This window comes from Ursus arctos, unplaced genomic scaffold (genome assembly GCF_023065955.2).
Source record: "Ursus arctos isolate Adak ecotype North America unplaced genomic scaffold, UrsArc2.0 scaffold_22, whole genome shotgun sequence".
NCBI lineage: Eukaryota > Metazoa > Chordata > Mammalia > Carnivora > Ursidae > Ursus > Ursus arctos.
The window spans coordinates 39,079,504-39,100,958 of NW_026622897.1; the positions used below are offsets into that span (position 1 = coordinate 39,079,504).

At 36.5% G+C, this 21,455-nt stretch overlaps 1 protein-coding gene across 10 annotated transcripts in view; it reads left to right on the plus strand.

Moving 5' to 3' along the window:
- The window catches only part of ARHGAP42 (Rho GTPase activating protein 42), a 317,870-nt gene extending 302,517 nt beyond the window's left edge, over positions 1 to 15,353 (plus strand). For all 10 annotated transcript variants that reach the window (XM_048217115.2, XM_048217118.2, XM_048217117.2 and 7 more), the window contains 3 exons: positions 1,963 to 2,025; positions 9,450 to 9,529; positions 9,951 to 15,353. In XM_048217115.2, coding sequence (XP_048073072.1) covers positions 1,963 to 2,025; positions 9,450 to 9,529; positions 9,951 to 10,039 — 232 coding nt within the window. In that variant the 3' untranslated portion in view covers positions 10,040 to 15,353. The remainder of the gene's footprint in view (positions 1 to 1,962; positions 2,026 to 9,449; positions 9,530 to 9,950) is intronic.
- The last annotated feature ends 6,102 nt before the right edge of the window (positions 15,354 to 21,455 follow it).

Here is a 21,455-nt window from a genome sequence, read left to right on the forward strand (position 1 = left end):
TACAAGCAGAGCTATGACTTAATTTAAAGATATGAGAATAGATGTATAATACAGTAGTTTTGGGCTTTTTTGAAACTAGACATTCTGTAAAAGATAGACATCTGCCTCTCAGCTGAGCCAACTGCCCATATCCCACCTCCCCCACCTCTTTATTAGAAATACAACTGCTCTCTACATTGTGAGAGTTTGTTTTCTCTCCTCTCCATTATCTGTCTCCGCAATGTGAGTATTCACGGATTTAAACAGGTTCATGGAAAACAAGGAGCATGAAAGGTGAAAGGGAGTACTTCTTTTTTCTTTTTTTTAAAGATTTTATTTATTTATTTGACAGAGATAGAGACAGCCAGCGAGAGAGGGAACACAAGCAGGGGGAGTGGGAGAGGAAGAAGCAGGTTCATAGCGGAGGAGCCTGATGTGGGGCTCGATCCCATGACGCCAGGATCACGCCCTTAGCCGAAGGCAGACGCCTAACCGCTGTGCCACCCAGGCGCCCCGAAAGGGAGTACTTCTAACAAAAGACCCAGAAATGTAAAGGCAGATAGGATAGAGTACATGGATGCAAATAGGAAGGGGACAAAGAAGAGAAAACGGAAACTTGGATAAAGAAGTAAGCAAAATCTAAAAAGGAAAGTTTTTAACCCATTCATTTTATTTTCCTGAGTTTTACTGAGCTTTTCAAATGCTATATGGGCAATTACTGGGCACCTTTACATGTGTTCTCTTAATGTCCTTCGTGTCCCTCCACAGTAGGTAGTAGAAACCTCGTTTTAGAGATAATGAGAACTAATATTAGGAAAGTTAAGGAAAGTTAATTATCCATTTAAAGTCCAGTAAGGCATTTTGCTAAGCCTGTTTCCGTAGGAACAGTATCTTAAATTCATTCGTTCATCACCTTCTTTGACAAGAACCTTTTGATTACAGAAGGTATTTGACATACATTATCTCTCTTGGTCAGAAATCCAACTACCACTGTATAGACAAATACTATATTTATAAATCTGTCTACTGTGCAGTGTGTATAGTTCTAGCCATTAAGGGAAAATATATTTTAAGCCAATATGTCAAGGGAGATAGGAGAATATAAATTCCATCCTTTGTGAGGGAAAGAGAAGATTTGCTTCTGTTTTGTAATTGTACTGATGAAGTAGAAATTAAAATTGAGAGAATATATATTCTGTATTAGGTGTAAAATGACCCTTCATATTATCAACTGGCTAGGCTCTGGGAGAAAAGTTTGTCAATTAAAGAAATAAGATACACTTTAAAAATCTAATTTAAAACATCATTCACTGAATTTGATGCTCTCTTCTAGTAAGTATAGAAACTTTTCTAATTACCCCAGGGTGCCTTAGTTTTAATATAGTCTCACTTTTTCAAGTTGATCATGCCCTGCCTCCCATGATTTAAATCCACAAATGTATTTATTGGCCGTATTTTCAGAGTTCCCTCTTTTCACTTTAAGAACTATGTTCAGATATTAAAAAAAGAAAGAAAGAAAGAAAGAAAGAAAGAAAGAAAGAAAGAACGAAAGAAAGAAAGAAAAGAAACATTTTAGAGTTAGTTTTGTCTTAGCTATCAGAATGAACAACAGTTCTTTTGTCTTGATGATTTGATTCTTCCCTGTGGCTCCACAGGAGTCAATAATCACTGCCAAAAGCTGGGTGGGGAGAAAATGTTCTTTTTTACTGCTCCCACGGTTTTCTGAAGTAGAAAAGATGAGGACAGTAAAATCCCCAGGGGAGGTAGCTATAGGTTTATTACATCTGCTACTCTGTGAATTGGAGACTATATCTAAAAATTTCTTCCACATTAAAGCTTAAAACAATTAAAATTCAGGTCAAATTTTGCAGCTAGTTCTTAACTGTTTTTGGGTGTGTTAACTGATAACCCCAAATTATACTTTGAACTGAATGATTTTCTGATTGATTTTAATGGAACTTGCATTTTAAAATTATTTTTCAGTGTGGCAGCAAAAGCCCAACTGTTTGAAAATGTTGGTTCACTTAAGCTGGTTTCTACTGGGCGGTAAGTTCTCAAAACCTTTAATGTAAAAAATAAATAGAATAGTGGTGACATTGTTGTCTTTTGTTGACATGTTGGGTCATCTTTGACTGCTCTGACCTACAGGTCTGTAGATGGTCAAATCTACACCCACTATCTTCAGAGAGAAAAAAGGTCACATCTGTAAACAGCATTTAGCCTCTCAGACTCTTCCAGTGATGCCTCATTTACTAAAATCTTCACAAAGGAAGGGTTCTAAACAAGTTTTCTGAAAGATACAAGTTGCCGTAACTCTTGGCATGGCAAAAACTCTTTTGATGACAATTTCTGGAAACTTGAAAAATATATTCTTTTTCTTTAAATTTGTTTTAAAGATTTATTAATTTATTTGAGAGAGAGCGAGCGAGCGTGCACATGAATGTGGGGGCGGGGGGCAAAGGGAGAGGGTGAGAAAGACTCTCAAGCTGACGCCCTGCTGAGCACAGAGCCAGACTCAGGGCTTGATCTAAACCCTGAGATCACGACTTGATCCAAAACCAAGAGTCAGATGCCAACCGACTGAGCCATCCAGGTGTGCCTCAAAAGTATATTCTTGACTTTTAAAAAAGTATATTCTAGAACTTTTTCTGAAAGAAGCTTTATGAGCATGCACTGAAAAATATGCTTATTCTTAATGGCCACTGTGTTGCTGTAGAGCTGATCGGCCTAAGCCGCTCCTTTTTTGAGTACAGTTCTTCATTCAGGTTTCCCAGATTTTACCTTCCTCTCTGTTAAAAGGACACGGATTGTTACCTCTTGTTGCTAATACTGTGCTTGCTTCTAAGGTTTCGCTTTCCTCTCCTCCTGTTCCGAATTGATATTCTCATCCACGTGAGAAGGGCTTTGATTTTTAGTTTGAATATGTCTGAAATAATGGAATTTCTTTAATACTTTGGTATGTTTGGTTTTTTTGTATTGTTTTACCATCAGCAACAGGTCCGAGTCATTCAATAAATGCTTGCTATTAAAAGAGTATATAAATGAGAGCACTTGAAGAACAAACTTTGATTTTTCCTTTGGATGTACAAAGGCAATTTTGAGCTTCCCATGTTTGGATAATCAAGGCTATGAAGAAAAGTTATCACAATTAATTGAAGTATCACTGTATAGTTATTTTAAAAGTTATGCAACCACTATATTGTACATCTACAACTAATATAACTAATATTATGATAACTAATATTAACTATACTAGAATTAAAATTTTTAAAAAGTATTCAACCATAGAATTTTTATTGACTTTTTGAAGTATGTGGACTTTTTTTAGAAAGTGTTTATTAAATACCTATGCAATGTTGGGCTTGTTCTAGTTACTAGGGTTAACATTGACCTTCACATTCTGTTTTGTTTTGTTTTTTTCCCAAGGCCTAGCACGGGTCTTTGTGTATTAATGTTTTTGACTTCACAGAGTAGAGCTACTTTGGTATCTTACTGGGATGTTGGTCAATGCGTTGAACTTATGAACAAATCCCAGAGTACTTGCATTTACTTTACCTCCATCCATAGTATCTTCACCTTCTTCCTTTTTATCAAAGCATGGTGAAAACTAGGTACTGTGCATGTCAGAGCAAACATCATTTCTCTGAAACTATCATCATTTTTAGGCCTTAGTGTAAGGGACTTAACTTTGCTACTTCTATCTTGCTATATAGTTGAATTGCTCCACTAGGTGGAGCCCTTTTATTATGAAGTTCTAAACAATTTGTTAAGGGCTCAAGTTCTGGGATCAGAGCTAATCCTTTAAAAGCTTTAAGAAAAGCAGCTATTAATGAAGTAAATGAGAACACTGTCATATACTCAGATGTTTAACAACCAACCTTTGCATTTTTAATATGCTCTTAAGTTATACTCTAAATCAACTTCTAGTGGCTGTCAGCATAAACTTAGAGCTCACTCAGTGCACTAAAGGTTGGAGTCTACTTGTCAACAATTCCACAGCATTTGTTGACAGTGTCAGAACTTTTCACCAAGAGACAGGCACAGTGGAGCACAACCAACGTCAGGGTCAGAGAGACCCAGGTTTAAATTCTTGGTCTACCACTTCCTAGTTATAGTAACCTTGGAGTGACATATTTAGGAAATCTGTTTTCTTTATCTATAAAATGAAGGTCATAATTCTTTTGACAAATTGTTGTAAATGTACACTGTAATGTATTTGAAGTACTTGGTGAGTTCTCTGTAGATGGTCTACAATAGTAACTATTATTGTTACTATTTAAAATGCTTGCTTAAAATATTCAAGTTTCTAATACATCAATGGTACTTAATCATTAACTATTAACAGTCACCTGATACTCTTTTATACCATTAAATACAAGTGAACAACACATAGAAATTGAGGGCATTTCCCTTACTAACCTCCTATAATGCTTATTTTGCTTTCTTTCTAGGGAGTTCAGGGTTACCCTTGAATTGGATCTTGAAGAATGATAGAACCAGTAGTGGGTAGTAGGATGACTAGCCATGTTTGGGAAAGAGACCAAGTGGGAGACTTCAGTGGATGGCTTTGAGTAACAGGAAAGTAACACCTCCAGGAGTTACTGCAGAGTCATTGGGCAAAGTGGTAATCTACTCATGGATACAGTTGAGCAGATCATTCCAGTGGCTTTTCTAGGAGGTTGTGAAGAGGAGGCCCTCTCCTCTGTTGTGGCCATGCTCCAATCTGCTTCCATTCCTTAATGATGGTGACTGCTGAGAGCTCAGGAATAGACACCTCTTTTCCTTAATCCCACCAAAGCACCATTAAAACAATATTTTTTACAAATATTTTTTAAAGGCCATTACATATTAGCATAAATAACATAAATTTTATGAAAAATATTTTCTAATACAAAGAGTTACATTATTTTACATTTTTACAGACCTCTTTAATATATGGCATAATAGGAAATAAATGGATTCTCATATATACTTCATTTGCTATCAGAGCAATGTCCTCTCAGGGTCCCATCTACCCATCCATCCAGGTTCCCCTTGACTATACTTTGTGAACCACTCACTCCTCTGTGATAAACACAGAAAAGGAACCCTGAAGGTGGTATTCGCTGTTCCAACATAGTGCCCAACACAGGAAAGGTGCTCAACAAAATGTTAGATAAACAAAGAAAATACACATTTTTAACTTAAAAAGACTTAGTTATTGGGGCACCTGGGTGGTTCAGTTGGTTAAGCATCAGACTCTTGATTTCAGCTCAGGTCATGATTTCAGGGTCATTAGATCGAGCCCCAAGTCAGGATCCGTGCTGAGTGTGGAGCCTGCTTGAGATTCTCTTTCTCGTTCTCTGTCTTCCTCTGCCCCTGCCCTGACTGCTCACACATATGCAAACATTCCCTCTCTCTCTAAAAAAAAATAAAATAAAAAAAAATAAATACTTTGTTACGTTTTCACTTCATTTTCAATGGAGTTGCAATACACATGCCTTTGATATAAGCAGCTTTAACTACAAGCTCCCATAGGAGTTCTTTAGCATTGAGGCCTTCAATACTCAGACATCCAAGCCAGAAACAGCCAGTATTTGTTGACAGAAGCCTAAGAAAGGAATATGTGACTAATTTAAGAAATGTCCAACCAGTGACCAAAATGCAAATGCAGTATTTATTGTCAAGAGTCATGGGCAATTTAGGGGTCTTGCAAGGACAATTTTTTTTGTAAAATATTTGCCTTATGTGCTAGCACTGTTTCATGTCATGTGTTCATCTACATTACTATTTGTAGTATCTGCCTAGTGCTGTATTGGATTGGTGTGTATTCATTTATTAAATCTTCTGATGAAGACTTAGTTTGTGATTTTTTTTATTTTTAGCTTTTCTGTATGTTACTACTTTGGCATCTTTTTAACTCTATCTGTATGCATCTCTCTTTCTTTCATACAAAAAGAGTATGTTTGTGTGTGTGTGTGTGTGTGTGTGTGTGTGTATCATTAAGTGGCTCTCCAGAAAACATTATATCACTTTTAATTAGGTGACATTTTAAAATGTTGCTTATATTAAGATAAGCATTGTGAATTTTGCACACTCGCCCTATCAAACCTTTGTTTTGATACTTTGTACTGATGAGTACATCAGTAATAGCATTTAGAATTAAGAATGGGTCTTGTGAACAGATCATCCTCTGGATGATAAGGGAAGAAATGGCTTTCAGGATGCTGAGTGCCATTACCTTACTCTCCCATGCAATAAGAAGCAAGATTTCAAAATTCTTTTCAAAGGATATCAGGATCTTCTGAAGAGAGGCTCAGTAGGTGACAGTGTTATTTTCACATCGTCAATATACCAAGGCAGTAAAAGAGGAAGCATTAGCACCTGGAGAGAAAACTTCACTGTCACAGACAGTGACATTAAATCATCAAAGCTCTCTGCTGAGTTAACACCTGTAGTTACAAATCTCAGCAGAAGAAAATTATACCTGTCTAGTCATATGCACAGATAATTGAAAAGTCATGACAGATAATATTTTGTGCTATGTATTTTTGACACATTTAACAATATCCATTTACTTAGTGATGTAATTATTTTACATGCCTCCCCCTTGCTATCAAATCCCATAAAACACTATAGAGAGAACATTCATGTCTAAAATATTAACAAAAATAGTTTGGTTGCATTTAGAGTATAATTTTAAAAATTATATCATTGTAAGGATATTGTATCTTACTGATTTCTATAACTGAAAATTGTTACCTCATGCATCTCCTAATGATTCAAAGCAGAAAGACTTAATATTAGGGGGAAATTTTTGCTGTTAGAAGATTTGATTTTTTGAAAAATCTTTACATATTTTTAGAGAAATGGCTCTGGAGCCCTCAATTTCATCAGACATCAGATTATATCAGATAAAATTATCCCAAATTATATTAGATTAAATGATTATAATTGACTGGAAGATTTATAGGAAAAACTAATATTCTTTCTATTTAAGATTACCATGTTCTGGTTCTTAGAAGTCTTCATAACTTGGTATTATCCTCTTCCCCCACACCCACACCATGTCAACCAACACACCCATGCAAACACATTCATGTGCATGCATGCATATACACACACATACACATGGCTCTTTAAAAAAAAAAAGATTTTATTTATTTATTTGACTGAGAGATAGAGAGCACAAGTAGGCAGAGCGGCAGGCAGGGGGAGAGGGAGAAGCAGGTTCTCTGATGAGCAGGGAGCCCGATGTGGTGCTCAGTCCCAGGACCCTGGGATCAAGACCTGAGCTGAAGGCAGCCACTTAACCGACTGAGCCCCACAGGTGCCCTAACATGGCTGTTTAGTGTAGAGCCCTGTCTTTCTCTGGGTACCTGTACTTCCTCAATTCTTCCTTAGACTATGTTGCATTGGGCTAGTAGTCATTTCTAAATCTGCCTGCTGCAGGCTGTCCTAGCGAACTTTCTGAAAGACTCACCTCATGAAATAGATTCTGGGGGAAGGAACATAATTTTTCTCTGATTTTTAATTTTCTAATTTTCAGATATCTGTTTGGGAACTCCAGTATAAATGACCTAGTCTCATTCTGGGAGTGTAAGGGAATAAGACCCAGCATCTATTTCCAACAGGGAAATGAAATAATAATGTTACACTGCTCTTTGAGAGAGTTGTAGATAGCAAACACTGCTTGCTGATGCTTCTTTGCAGGTAAAGTACTGAGACCTCAAGGAGGAAGGACAGGGTGCCTTCAGGCTTAAAAGGACTCATCGTGTAGAAAACAGAGCCCAGAGCATCTTACCTTTTTTCCCATTCATTGATTGAGCAAATACTGAGTTACTAAGCATCAAGCATCATTCAGGGAGCTTACATTCTAACTGAGGGGAGAAGATTATAGAAATATCAATAGTAACAGAATGCCTGATATTAACACCATGCAGACTTAAAAGAGGTGAGTATGATAGTTGCCTGGGCAACTATTTTAGAGTGTGTGGTCAGGAAGACCTAACCTTTAGCAAAGCTTAAGAAATTAAAGATGAACTAGAAGTGCATAGCCATGTGAAGATCAAGAGGTAAACATCTTGGGATGCTTAGGTGGCTCAGTTGATTAAGCATCTGCCTTCAGCTCAGGTCATGATCCCAGGATCCTGGGATGGAGCCCCTGCATAGGGCTTTCTGCTCAGCGGGGAGCCTGCTTCTCCCTCTCCCTCTGACTGCCGCTCTGCCTACTTGTGCTTTCTTACTCTCTCTGTCAAATAAATAAAATCTTAAAAAAAAACAAACAAACAAAAACAAAAAAAAAAAGAGGGAAACATCTCAGGGCAAAGCCCTGATAGTCCTGAGTGGGAATGAGTTTGGCATGTTTGAGGAGGTGAAAGCAGGCCAGTGTGACTGGAGTATAGTAGGTGAGCAGAGGCAGGTACAGAAGAAGCAGGAGATGCTGACAGGTACCTGATTATGCATAGTGTGGAGGCTAGAGTTAGAAACCAATGGTTGTTTTCAGGGAAATAATGCAGTCATCACATGATCATCAGAACATTTATCAAACTGCCCCCTGGCTGCTCTGTATAGAATGGATTGTAAGGAGACAAAATAGGAAGACTTGAGGATTTAGAAAGCTAGGAAGCCATTTAGTGAGCCACACCAAAAATGAATTTAGCTTGGACTCTGGTTGTGATAGAGATGGTGAGAAGTAGGTGAAGTCAGGATAACTTGCACATTGATTGCCCAGGTAATTGGATGTTGAAGAATAAAGGTGACTTGACTGGCAACTTGATGAGCAGCCTCAGTTGATGGCTTTTTAGTGTAGGCTCAAATATTTTAAAATAGATCTCATATAAAACTCTGAAATTCTGGCTTCTCTTAAGAAACCAGAGTAGCTGGTTATATTGAGTCTGAATTCTCATAAGAGTGTTGGCATCCTACTTTAGGAGGTGGGTATAGGCTCTGGTTTGCAAAGCCTCCATCTGTCATCATCTCCCTGACAATGAGGCTATTGTTGGTTGCCATTTAGCATCAGTGTATCCTATTGTTTTTCTTGTATCATGCCCACTTAATTTATTTACTATACTCTGTAAGCCTTCAATTTTGGGGTCTCACTTCTGATAGTCTGAAAAGTAGAAAAAGCTTTAGGGTACCTATGAATTTCTATATATGTGTAAAAATGAGCCTGTTTGCCAGCATACTAATTATTATATAATAGTATTCTTTAAAACCACTTTGTGCTGTTATAAGCCAGGTTAATTACCCTTGGGGACATTTCCTGGAAACACAAGAAGGGTTTTTAGTGTGCTGTCAATGTTTGATTTCTTGATCTGGTTACACAAATATATTCAGTTTGTGAAAAATGCTCTTACGCTCACTTACATGTGTGTTTTATGTATATTATACTCTTATAACTAAAAACTAATATCATTTTTTAAGAATAACTTGAAGTATAAATGTACTTGTGTGTTGTGGATTTTATAAATTGCTTTTTGTTCTTTCAGCCAAGCCAAAGCCATGTACTCTTGTAAAGCAGAGCACAGCCATGAGCTTTCCTTCCCACAGGGGGCGATATTTTCTAATGGTAAGTATACTCATTCCCTTCACTTAGGTTGATTATCATGGGGAAGATGAAGGAATAGTGTACGGAATAGAAGCTAAAATAGAAACCAGAGTCTAGTCCAAGCTCTGCCTCTCATAACGTGTACAAGTGAATGCATCAAATTCTTCTACAGCCCGGTTTCTTCCTGTGTATTCAAGAGAGGCAGAGGGAAGAAGGGATGGGGTAGATGGGAAAGATAGAAGGCTGGGCGGGATTGGGGAGGAGGAAAGATTGGTTACATGAATGCAAAGGACATTTCCAGTCTTAAATGTGCTGTGACATTGTTTTGACAACTTGAGTGTATATATGCAATCTGATGTGGATTTTTACCCATTTATCTATATAATTATTTGAGGCTAATGTTGATTGAATCACATTTGTTTTATTTTTTATTTTTTGTCAGTGTACCCATCAGTGGAACCAGGATGGTTGAAAGCAACTTATGAAGGCAAAACAGGACTAGTTCCAGAAAATTATGTTGTCTTCCTCTAATACTGTTTAGTGGATGGCAGTATCTTCATGGTATCCATGGTAACAATAATAAGCACTATGATTTTATCTGACACAGATATGGGAATCAGCCCACTAAATGAAAAGTAAATTTCTATCAAATTTCTACACCAGCAGACTATGTAGCTCCCTATAAATGGAAAAGAAAAAAATGCTTAAACTGCTTGCCATGCCTTTTTTTTTTTATTTTTTACTTCTTGACTGTTTATTTTAAAATCTTTCTTCCCCTGTTTTTTTCTAATAAGTAACTCTGCACGTTGTCTCTTCCATAACAATTGTAGAATCTCAAATACTGTATTAAGTACTATATCCCAGATATTTGGAAACTAGAAATTTGCTGTAAGTATTTTAAGGTATGTCCTTTACTGTCTGGCATTCTCTGAGGAACCTTGAAATCATTACTTAAAAATGTAATTTAAATTGTTCATTTATTATTTTTTCTTAAGCATTTACTTCTTTTATATATGATTGTTTTGCTGGTCCTAAACATTTCAAGGAATAAGTTTTTTTTTTTAACATAAGTTTATTTTTATTTGTTTACCAAGTAGATGATGATAGTCAAAAGGAATAATGTATATGATGTCTATAAATGAAATCAAATTAAGTCATACACTGATTTGAACATAAACACTCCATTCAGCATTCCAGACACCTTCTATGGGCATAGCAAGGATTAGCAAACTATTTCTGTCAAGGCCTGATAGTAAATATTTGGGAGTTTTGCAGACCTTGAAGGTCTTCACCACAATACTCAACCCTGCCATTGTAGCAGAAAGCACCCATAGACGATGAATAAGCAAATGAACATGGCTTAGTGCCAGTACAACTTTATTTATGGACCTGAAATTTGAAAATAAAATCCTTCTTTAACTTCTTAAAATCCATTTAAAAATAAAAATGTTTTAGCTGATGAGCCATACAAAACTGGCAGCAAGCCAGATTTGACTCGTGGGTCTTGGTTTGCTGACGCCTGGTTAAGAGGATGTATAAAACTATAATTTGGGGATTTTATGAAATTTTACTACATTAACATATAAATAAAAACACATATAATTTTACTACATTAACATAAGTCATATGCACATATCATCTGCTAGTGGCATTATATTGGCATCACAAAATAGAACTACAATAATAGGAAAACTGTAAAAAGTGCAGTTTTAAGGCATGCAGCCTGAATTCTACTTGTAACACTGTAAAGTGTCAACGTATTTTATTGTTATCTAATTTTAATTTTGGCTTTTGAGGAATTCTTGTACAAATGGGATAAAGATGTTTTTTAAAGACACTAGTAGAGAAACTATACCTTTTAAATTCTATGCTTAATTGCAGTAGACACCAAACATAAAGATACAGGATTCTTAAATCATTCTGAACCACAGAATTTAAAATCGTTTAATCACCTTTAGCAGGAATGAAATCTGTACATGATTTTCTTTTATGCCTTTCAGTTTACAGCTTTATTAAGAATTCACTGAATTTATAGAACATAGAAGTAGGTATTTACTACCAGTTTAAATGTATCACCAACATCTGGTCATACATCAACAATTGTTTCTATTATTTCTATTTCAATTATTCTAAAATATTATTTCTATAAATATCTGCATGTGGCAAAGAGCCTTTTTTCTCAAGATTCCAAAAAGCTGGTTACTTACCATTGCCTGCCACAGCACTGGTCCACTGGGCCATAATTTTTTACTTGTTACTTCGGAGTTCTCCACTGTACAGACACTCAGGTATTGACTGCATAAAACTCTTTTTATGTGATAATATAATCTGTAGTCTCAATTTCTTCTACTTTAAATGAATGTTTCTAGCGTTAACAGGTTAAATTATATGTGCATACATATACACACAACTATGCCTTAGAACACTCATGCTTTTAAAATTAAAAATGGAATATTAGATTAGAACTTAAAAAGAATAACAGTAGGCAGAGTCACAACCAGAAATAAGTATCAGTACATTGAAATAAAGGAATGAAAAATATTTAATGTTGTAAAAATTAGTTAATATAATGAAAAAATCTGATAAATGTTTATTTTTTACCTCCTGCTATTGATATTTGTATACTTATAATCAGGTGTTGCTAGAGCTTTTTGGTCTCTAGATCCTTGTTGGCCCTTTCTAGTAATAATAGCATTGCTGACACCCTGACTACTCTCTGCTGGAACAGAAGGTAGTTTTTCCAATGTACTAGTCCCTTAGCTTATCTGACACTCTCAGTTTTAAACACCCTTGCCGTCATCTGGCATCCTACTAGATTAGAACCTCTTAATGGCAAATTGATTTTCTTTCAAAGACCAACTTGACTCCAAAGAAAGATTCAGAATTCTACTTCACTTGCTGCTGCATAAAGAAATCTCAACCTTCATTTTATTTTAACACAGACCAGAGTGTTCCTTTCTCTGAATTGTCTGAGAGCTAATTCCAGTGATGATCAGTAAGGAATTAGAGGTTTTGCTGTATAAGACATGGATGTAAAGCCCCGCTCTCCTTTCTCAGAGTGAAACATTTATTGTGGCATTACTTACTGTGATCCCTTTTTTGAAACAGAAGTACAAGTGCTTGTTCAAATTGTACTTCTTTTTGCAGTTTTAACATTATAGATTTATGGGTATGGTCCTATTTCCTTCATATTGATTACATGTGTAAGTAGGTCATGGCCATATACTGAAGATAGACTAAAGTTGATTTTCCTTAAAAATGTGTTTCCTACAGATAAGGTGTTTATGAGCATTGAGAAAATCAAGACATGTGCTCTAAATTACATGCAATATTAATTACACAAGAAGGTAATGGCAGTCATTGAAACAGGATCACATTAAAAATTGTAACCGCATTTCAATAATGAAACCTTAGCTTTTCAGGGACAATGTGAAGATATGTTAGAATTGCCACATGCACACCTTCAGAATGCACAATGTGGACACCCTAAACACTACTTACGGTATAATCAGTGTGAGGAAAAGATTGATAAGTCTAAGTTAATCATCTTGTGTACTATGTGAAAATATCTCCAAGTACAAAACATTTATGTATTTAACAGGTGACTCTTGTAATGTCATAACTCTACCAAGTTTATAGAAACTGGTCAGTTAACCGAAGGCTTTTCTTATGTTATGTGTAAATGTTTGAAAAGTAAAATAGTCTTTGTATTCCTGTGAAGTCCATGTAGTATGAGGAAGTGCCATTTCTTCTTGTTGGATTTGAGTGGTTTTGGTTGTTGTGTTCGCTCTCTGTGCTTTGTAATGTGAATGCTCACAACCAGGTTTCTCAGCAATGGCTTCTTGGCTAGCTCTTTCAGGGATGGTGGAGAAAAAAAAATGTACTTTATAATCTCAAACTATTGAAGTTCCCAAGTAGGAAAAATAAAGATACATAATAACTTTTATTCTAATTCTATGATAATTGGTTTTACATATTGCAGCATGACTTTTAAAAATCCACCAGATTAAAAGAAAAATCCACTGGGTGGTAAGGGGAAAAAAGTCTAGCACCATAATCCTGTGGTGATAACCTCATTCACCTTATTACTCCCAGCCTCTTCCTTCAGGTCTGTGTCTATATTTGATATTAGAAGGATATCATTCCTATGGATGCTGGTGTAGAGGAGTCCTTCAGAGGACTCTTCAGAGTTGTTCTCCAAACAACTATATTTGTAGTATACCCCTCAATTATGTATTCAGGATGCCTTAATTAGCATTTAGAGCTCCCACTTGAATTATACTTTATTGAGTTACAGATTTGTAAGTCAGTAAGACCATTTACAGTCAGATTTTGTTCTTTGTTTTTACAATACCTTTGTAACTTGCAGCTGTTACTATGTATGACCTAATAACATCACTGAGTATGACCCCCAAATCATATCTTCTGGTAAAAAAAAAAAAAGACTTTACTATTGTCCAGAAGTTATTTTGCACTTGAGTAAAGGTTTCCCATAATGGTAAAAATTACTATTTACTTTTGGTTCCTATCTTTTTTGGTCACCTTCCAAAATCAAAACAATTTTTACAAATGAAGTTAACCTTTCTAAATAGTCTATGCCCTGGCTGTCTCCTGTTGAGCTACAGACTTTTTGCCAGGTATTTATCAACTTAGTTGATACATTCACTGTATCCATGCATTGTCACCAAAATCTCCCTGCTTCAAATGTGCAAGTTCTACTTGGTAGTAATCTTAGATGAACTCTCACTTATAAGTGACATGTACTTTTAAAAGATCAGATCAATAAATAATACTTTTCATTTTTTATGGCAGCTGCATCCAGAGGTTTAAATCAGGAGTTTCAAATAAGAATGTTGACAGCACTCACAGTGAGCCATTGGCAGAAAACTGATCTGATATTCTAGATCAGTGTTCAGAAGCTGTTGTATTAGTTAGGGAACCCAGTAGGTCATCACTGCTCTCCCTGGCCCTCAAGAAAGATGCCAGGTTCAGAGGTTGAACATTTCTTGGTACTAGAGGGAGAAATGGATTCTGTATGCTTACTGAGGAGTCCCAAAAGGCAGGGATCATTTATAGTTATTACAAACATTAATATCCATCATCCAAGATGTTTGTGTATAGGGCTATGTTAGGAATTTAAGTGATGGAGGGGGGTGGAGGACAAAGGTGCTGACACCACCTAATTAGATGACCGCTTTCTCCCCTTGTACCATCTGCCATCTTTCAGCAGTGTTTCCTTTGGTCTTTACCCTTACAAGGTTGAGAGTAGCCTAACTTTGCCTTAAATCCATTCAGTGTCTTAGATTAAAAGTGTGCATTGTTTTCTATATGGCAGCATGTTAGAAGTTTTATATATGGCTTTGCATTTTCATTTACCTTTTTACACAGAACACTAACTGCACATGATTTATGCTTAAAGTCTGAGATATCACCACACTGAGAGCTGTGATTCAGGAAGAGCTGAAACCTTTACAACTAAATAGGGAGTTTGGCAGGGAAGATGATGTTTTTAAAAAATTCAGAATCCTATTTATATACTGTTAAAATTTGAAGTACTATAGTTTATATTAAAATTAATATTTAGATATTGTATTTCAGTACTAGGAATTTTTTTATAGCCGCTAACATGACAGATTAATAAATATGATGAAAATGATTGTCAGTAAATTATATTAAATTGTTTGTAGTGTTTCTGTATTTGTCTTCACTTTGTGTATATATACACACATACATACAAAAATATGTAAATAACCCCATGTTATTCCTAATTTCAATTGCCACAATATCTTTAATGTATGTTGACACCGTATTTTAAATTACTTAAAAAATAAACTCTGTAAGCACATTTTAATTTAGTCTTTGTACTTCAAAGGCCACGGCGTTGAAGGGCAGCTGTCTTGGATTCATATGGAGAAAAAAACAAAGTTTCAAGTACTGTGAATGGTCATTTTAAGCGTGGCTGAGTAGAAAATCATTAATAACCTTTTCCTGACAATTGGACCTTTTCCTGAGAAATCAGCATTATGACAGATCAGGAAAAAGTTAATGTTGGTACCAATTAATGATGCAGGTGTCTACGAGAGAAGTAAATGAGCCACAAAATATCAAATGTAACAGGTATGCAGGCTTACCTGAAAACATAAGTTTGCAAAAATTTATGAATATGCTATGGAAAAAGTATCAGAATGAAAAATACACCCTTAGATTTTTACTAGTTTTATGACCCCCTTTGATCACTAGTTGACTTCTACCTAAAATTTTGTTTTTCTGTATCAGAAAAAAAAAGAATCATATATTTATTTTGTGCTGCTAAGTGAATTGTTGGAGAGCAGCAATCACCTTGCAAAAACTAAGCCTGACAGATAATAATAGGGCCACTGAGCATACAACCTGATTTGCTCAACTGGATTATAACTTTCCTCAGTATTAGAAGACAAGCAATAAATTCATGACACAAGACTGTTGAGTTAAAAAGACTAAAGTGAATAAATTCCAGTATGGATAAGCAGGAAAGGACTACTAGGATAGGTATTAGAAATCATCATGGTTCAGCTACTGTTTGAGAGTGTTGGTTTGGAAAGAATCAACCTAGGATGGAATCCCTTATAGTAATTGATGTTTTAGAAATAACAAAAACTAGCTCCCAATAGCCAAAGCTAGAATGGTTTGAGCAACAAAATAAGTCATGTATCAGATGATTGGATTATGATCCAAATTATAAAATATTCATGAATCTGTACTGATACAAAAGACAATAAATTTTGTTTATATAAACACATGTAAAATAAGGAAGAGACAGATATTCTTTAGAGAAGAATTCCAAATAATTGGAATTGTATTAGTCTTTCCTCTAGGTAGCAGAGTTTAACTTTTCCCTGCTTGAGGATGGGCTGTTAGACTTAGTGATGAATTTCAAAAAAAAAAAAATAGAGTATGTCAACTGTAACTTGACAGAGAAGCCTGTCAGAAACTATCCTAACCAAATGATAAAAGTTAACATCATCAGTGATACCATGTGGTTGTCTTGTAATCCATAATATGATGTGATGAGAAAAGACTATCACCTCTGTGTTTTTCTTTCCCCAAACCCATATCTTCAGTCTAATCATAAGAAAAATACCAGACACATCTGGATGAGGGCCATTCTACAAGATAGATACTAAGTCGGTACTTCTCCAGACTGTCAAGGTCATGAAAAATAAGAAATTGTCACAGATAAAAGGAGAATTGGGAGACCAAACAACTGAATGCAATGTGAACCCCTGGATTAGATCCTGGAAAGGAAAGAAGACAGCAATGGAAAAACTGATGCTATCCAAATAAAGTATAAAGTTTAGTTAATAGTGAAAAAAAATGAAAACAGTAACAAAATCAGCCACAAGATTGTGACGTGAACCGGGGCCATCTTATCTCCTTTTTGGAATTTAAGTTGCTTTTATTCAGGACTTATACTTTCACATTTTTCTCCACTAAATTGGCATCTGTAAGCAGGACATATCACTAGTTCATCGCAGGGTCTCAGGCAGTAGATCAGAGCTTGGTATACATCAGGGCCTACCCCTTTCATTAAATGAATAAAATCACTAGCAAAGGAATAATCATTGTAAACTGCTTCAGGATTTAGATAATACAGTTGTAGGCTTGGGTTGCTTTCTGCCTGTGTCTTTTTTTTTTTTTTTTTTAAAGATTTTATTTATTTATTCGACAGAAATAGAGACAGCCAGCGAGAGAGGGAACACAAGCAGGGGGAGTGGGAGAGGAAGAAGCAGGCTCACAGCAGAAGAGCCTGATGTGGGGCTCGATCCCATAACGCCGGGATCACGCCCTGAGCCGAAGGCAGACGCTTAACCGCTGTGCCACCCAGGCGCCCCTGCCTGTGTCTTTTTTATGTACAGAAGAAAATCATTTTTTTTAATTTTTATTTTTTTGGTGAACATTATTTACTTTGTTTTTTTATCATCTGGCTACTCCATCCTCCAACCCCCAACCTTCTGTAACACTCAGTTTGCTTCCTGGAGTCCAGGGTCTCTCATGGTTTGTCTCCCTTTCTGATTTCTTCCCAGTTTTCCCTCCCTTCCCCTATGGTCCTCCACACTATTATGTTCCACATATGAGTGAAAGCATATGATAACTGATTTTCTTTGCTTGACTTATTTCACTTAACATAATCCCCTCCAGTTCCATCCATGTTGATGCAAATGGTGGGTATTCATGCTTTCCCCTTTCTCCACATCCTCTCCAACACTTGTTATTTCCTTTCTTGTTAATTTTTGCCATTCTAACTGGTGTAAGGTGGTATTTCATTGTGGTTTTGATTTGTATCTTCCTGATGGCTAGTGATGTTGAACATTTTTTTCATGTGTCTGTTAGCCATTCATATGTCTTCTTTGGAGAAGCATCTGTTCATTTCTTCTGCCCATTTTTTGACTGGATTATTTGTTTTTTGGGTGTTGAGTTTAAGAAGTTCTTTATAGATTTTGGATACTAGCCCTTTATCTGATACATCATTTGCAAGTATCTTCTCCCATTCCGTGGGTTGCCTCTTTGTTTTGTTGACTGTTTCCCTTGCTGTGCAGAACCTTTTTATATTAATGAAGTCCCAAAAGTTCATTTTTGCTTTTGTTTCCCTTGCCTTTGGAGACATGTCTTGAAAGAAGTTGCTGTGGCCGGTGTTGAAGAGATTACTCCCTATGTTCTCCTCTATGATTTTGATGGTTTCCTGTCTCACAGGAATTTCATCCATATTGAGTTTATCTTTGTGAATGGTGTAAGAGAAGGGTCCAATTTCATCCTTCTGCATGTGGCTGTCCAGTTTTCCCAGCACCATTTATTGACGAGACTGTCTTTTTTCCATTGGATATTCTTTCTTGATCTGTTGAAGATTAGTTGACCATAGAGTTGAGGGTCCATTTCTGAAGTCTCTATTCTGTTCCATTGATCTATGTGTCTTTTTGTGCCAGTACCATGCTGTCTTGATGATCACAGCTTTTTAATATAACTTGAAGTCAGGCATTGTGATGCCGCCAGCTTTGGTTTTCTTTTTCAAACAATCCCCTGGTGATTCGTGGTCTTTTCTGGTTTCATACAAATTTTAGGATTGTTTGTTCCAGCTATGTGAAAAATGTCAATGGTATTTTGATAGGGATTGCATTGAAAGTGTAGATTGCTCTGGGCAGCATAGACATTTTCATAATGTTTATTGTTTCAATCCATGAGCATGGAATATTTTTCCATCTCTTTGTGTCTTCCTCAATTTCTTTCATAAGTGTTCTGTAGTTTCTAGAGTATAGATCCTTTACCTCTTTGGTTAGGTTTATTCCAAGGTATCTTATGGTTTTTGGTGCTATTGTTACAATTTCTCTTCCTTCAGTCATCTTGTTAGTCTACAGAAATGCAACTGATTTCTGTGCATTGATTTTGTATCCTGCCATGTTGCTGAATTGCTGTATGAGCTCTAGTAATTTGGGTGTGCAGTCTTTTGGGTTTTCCACATAAAGTGTCATGTCATCTGCAAAGAGTGAGAGTTTGACTTCTTTGCCAATTGGAATGCTGTTTTTTTTTTCTTTTTGTTGTCTAAATCCTGAGACTAGGACTTCTACTACTGTGTTGAACAAAAGTGGTGAGAATGGGCATCCCTGTTGTGTTCCTGACCATAAGGGAAAAGCTCTCAGTTTTTCCCCATTGAGAATGATATTCCCTGTGGGCTTTTCATAAATGGCTTTTATGATATTGAGGTATGTTCCCTCTGTCCCTATATTTTGAAGAGTTTTAACCAGGAAAAGATGCTGTATTTTGTCAAGTGCTTTTATTGCATCAATTGAGAGGATCATATGGTTCTTGTCTCATCTTTTGTTAATGTAATCTGTCACGCTGGTTGATTTGCAAATGTTGAACCACCCTTGCATCCCAGGAATAAACCCCACCTGGTCATGGTGAATAGTCCTTTTATGGACTGTTGGATCCTATTGGCTGGATCTTATTATTTTGGCATCCATGTTCATCAGGGATATTGATCCGTATTTCTCCTTTTTGATGGGGTCTTTGTCTGGTTTTGGGATCAAGGTAATGCTGGCATCATAGAAGAAGTTTGGAAGTTTTCCTTCCGTTTCTGTTATTTGCAACAGCTTCAGGAGAACAGGTATTATTTCTTCTTTAAATGTTTGGTAGCATTCCCCTGGGAAGCTATCTGGCCCCGGACTCATTTTTTGGGGAGGTTTTTGATTACTGCTTCAATTTCCTTGCTGGTTATTGGTCTGATCAGATTGTCTATTTCTTCCTCTTTCAGTCTTGGTAGTTTATAAGTGTCCAGGAATGCATCCATTTCTTCCAGATTGCCTAGTTTTTTGGCATATAGCTGCTGATATTAAATTCTAATAATTGTCTCTATTTTCTTGGTATTGGTCGTGATTTCTCCCCCTTCATTCATGATTTTATTAATTTGGTCCTTTCTCTTTTCTTTTGGATAAGTCTGGCCAGAAGTTTATTGATCTTGTTAATTCTTTCAAAGAACTAGCTTCTAGTTATGTTGATCTGTTCTGTTTCTATTTCATTGATTCTGCTCTAATCTTTATTATTTCTCTTCTCCTCCTTGGTTTAGGCTTTATTTGCTGTTCTTTCTCCAGATCCATTAGGTGTAAGTGTAGCTTGTGCATTTGAGATTTTTCCAATTTTTTTTAGAGAGGCTTGGTTGGCTATATACTTCCCTCTAAGGACAGCCTTTGCAGTACACCAAAAGTTCTGAACCAATGTGTTTTCATTTTCATTGGTTTGCATGAATTATTTAAGTTCTTCTTTAATTTCCTGGTTGACCCACTCATTCTTTAGCAGGATGCTCTTTAACATCCAAATATTTGAGTTCCTTCTAAATTTCTTCTTATGGTTGAGTTCCAGTTTCAAAGCATTGTGGTCTGAAAACATGCAGGGAATAATCTCAATCTTTTGGTATCTGTTGAGACTGATTTGTGACGCAGTATGTGATCGTTCTGGAGAAAGTTCCATGTGCACTTAAGAAGAATGAGTATTCTCTTGTTTTAGGATATAACGTTCTGTATATACCTATGAAGTCGATGTGATACAATATGTCTTTAAAGCCCTTGTTTCTCTGTTGATCTTCTGTTTAGATGATTTGTCTATTGCTGTGAGTGGAGTGTTGAATTCTCCTACTATTAATGTACTATTATTGATATGATTCTTTATTTTGGTTATTAGTTGGTGTATGTACATAGCTGTTCCCATGTTGGAGGCATAGGTATTTACTTAGCCTAGACCCCTGGCAAGGGCAGAGCCATTCCGCATGGGGCAAAGACATTTAAGAATCAACACAATGGGCCCCTGCCCCAGAAGAAGATATGCAAGTCCTTGAGTTGGTGGAGTTTGGTATGCACAGAGGTGGAGATTGATTGACCTGGAGGATTTGATGAGGGTGTTGGATGGCCACATGTCAGCTCTGGGACAGAGATTCCCACACGGCCATTTTTGCTCTGACCCTCTGAAGAGAACGGAAAGACACTAGGGAACAAAAGCCCCTCAGCCAATCAGCTCATAATAAGCCCATCTCCCTGACAAGGTCTGGGGCAACTCCACCCAGGCAAAGATGCCTGAGAAGCCAAACAGCAGACCCCTCCCAGAAGACACACTGGAAGAACAGGGGAATAAGCTTAAGCTTATTTCCCACAGGACTGTAAAAGACCACCTCTAAAGGAAAATAATATAGGGAGCTCCAGGTGTTCCCTCATGACTCGCTTATATTTCAGGCTAAAATTTTACATTTTTTAGTTTTTCTTTTTTTTTTTTTAAAGATTTTATTTATTTATTTGACAGAGATAGAGACAGCCAGTGAGAGAGGGAACACAAGCAGGGGGAGAGGGAGAGGAAGAAGCAGGCTCATAGCGGAGGAGCCTGATGTGGGGCTCGATCCCATAACGCCGGGATCACGCCCTGAGCCGAA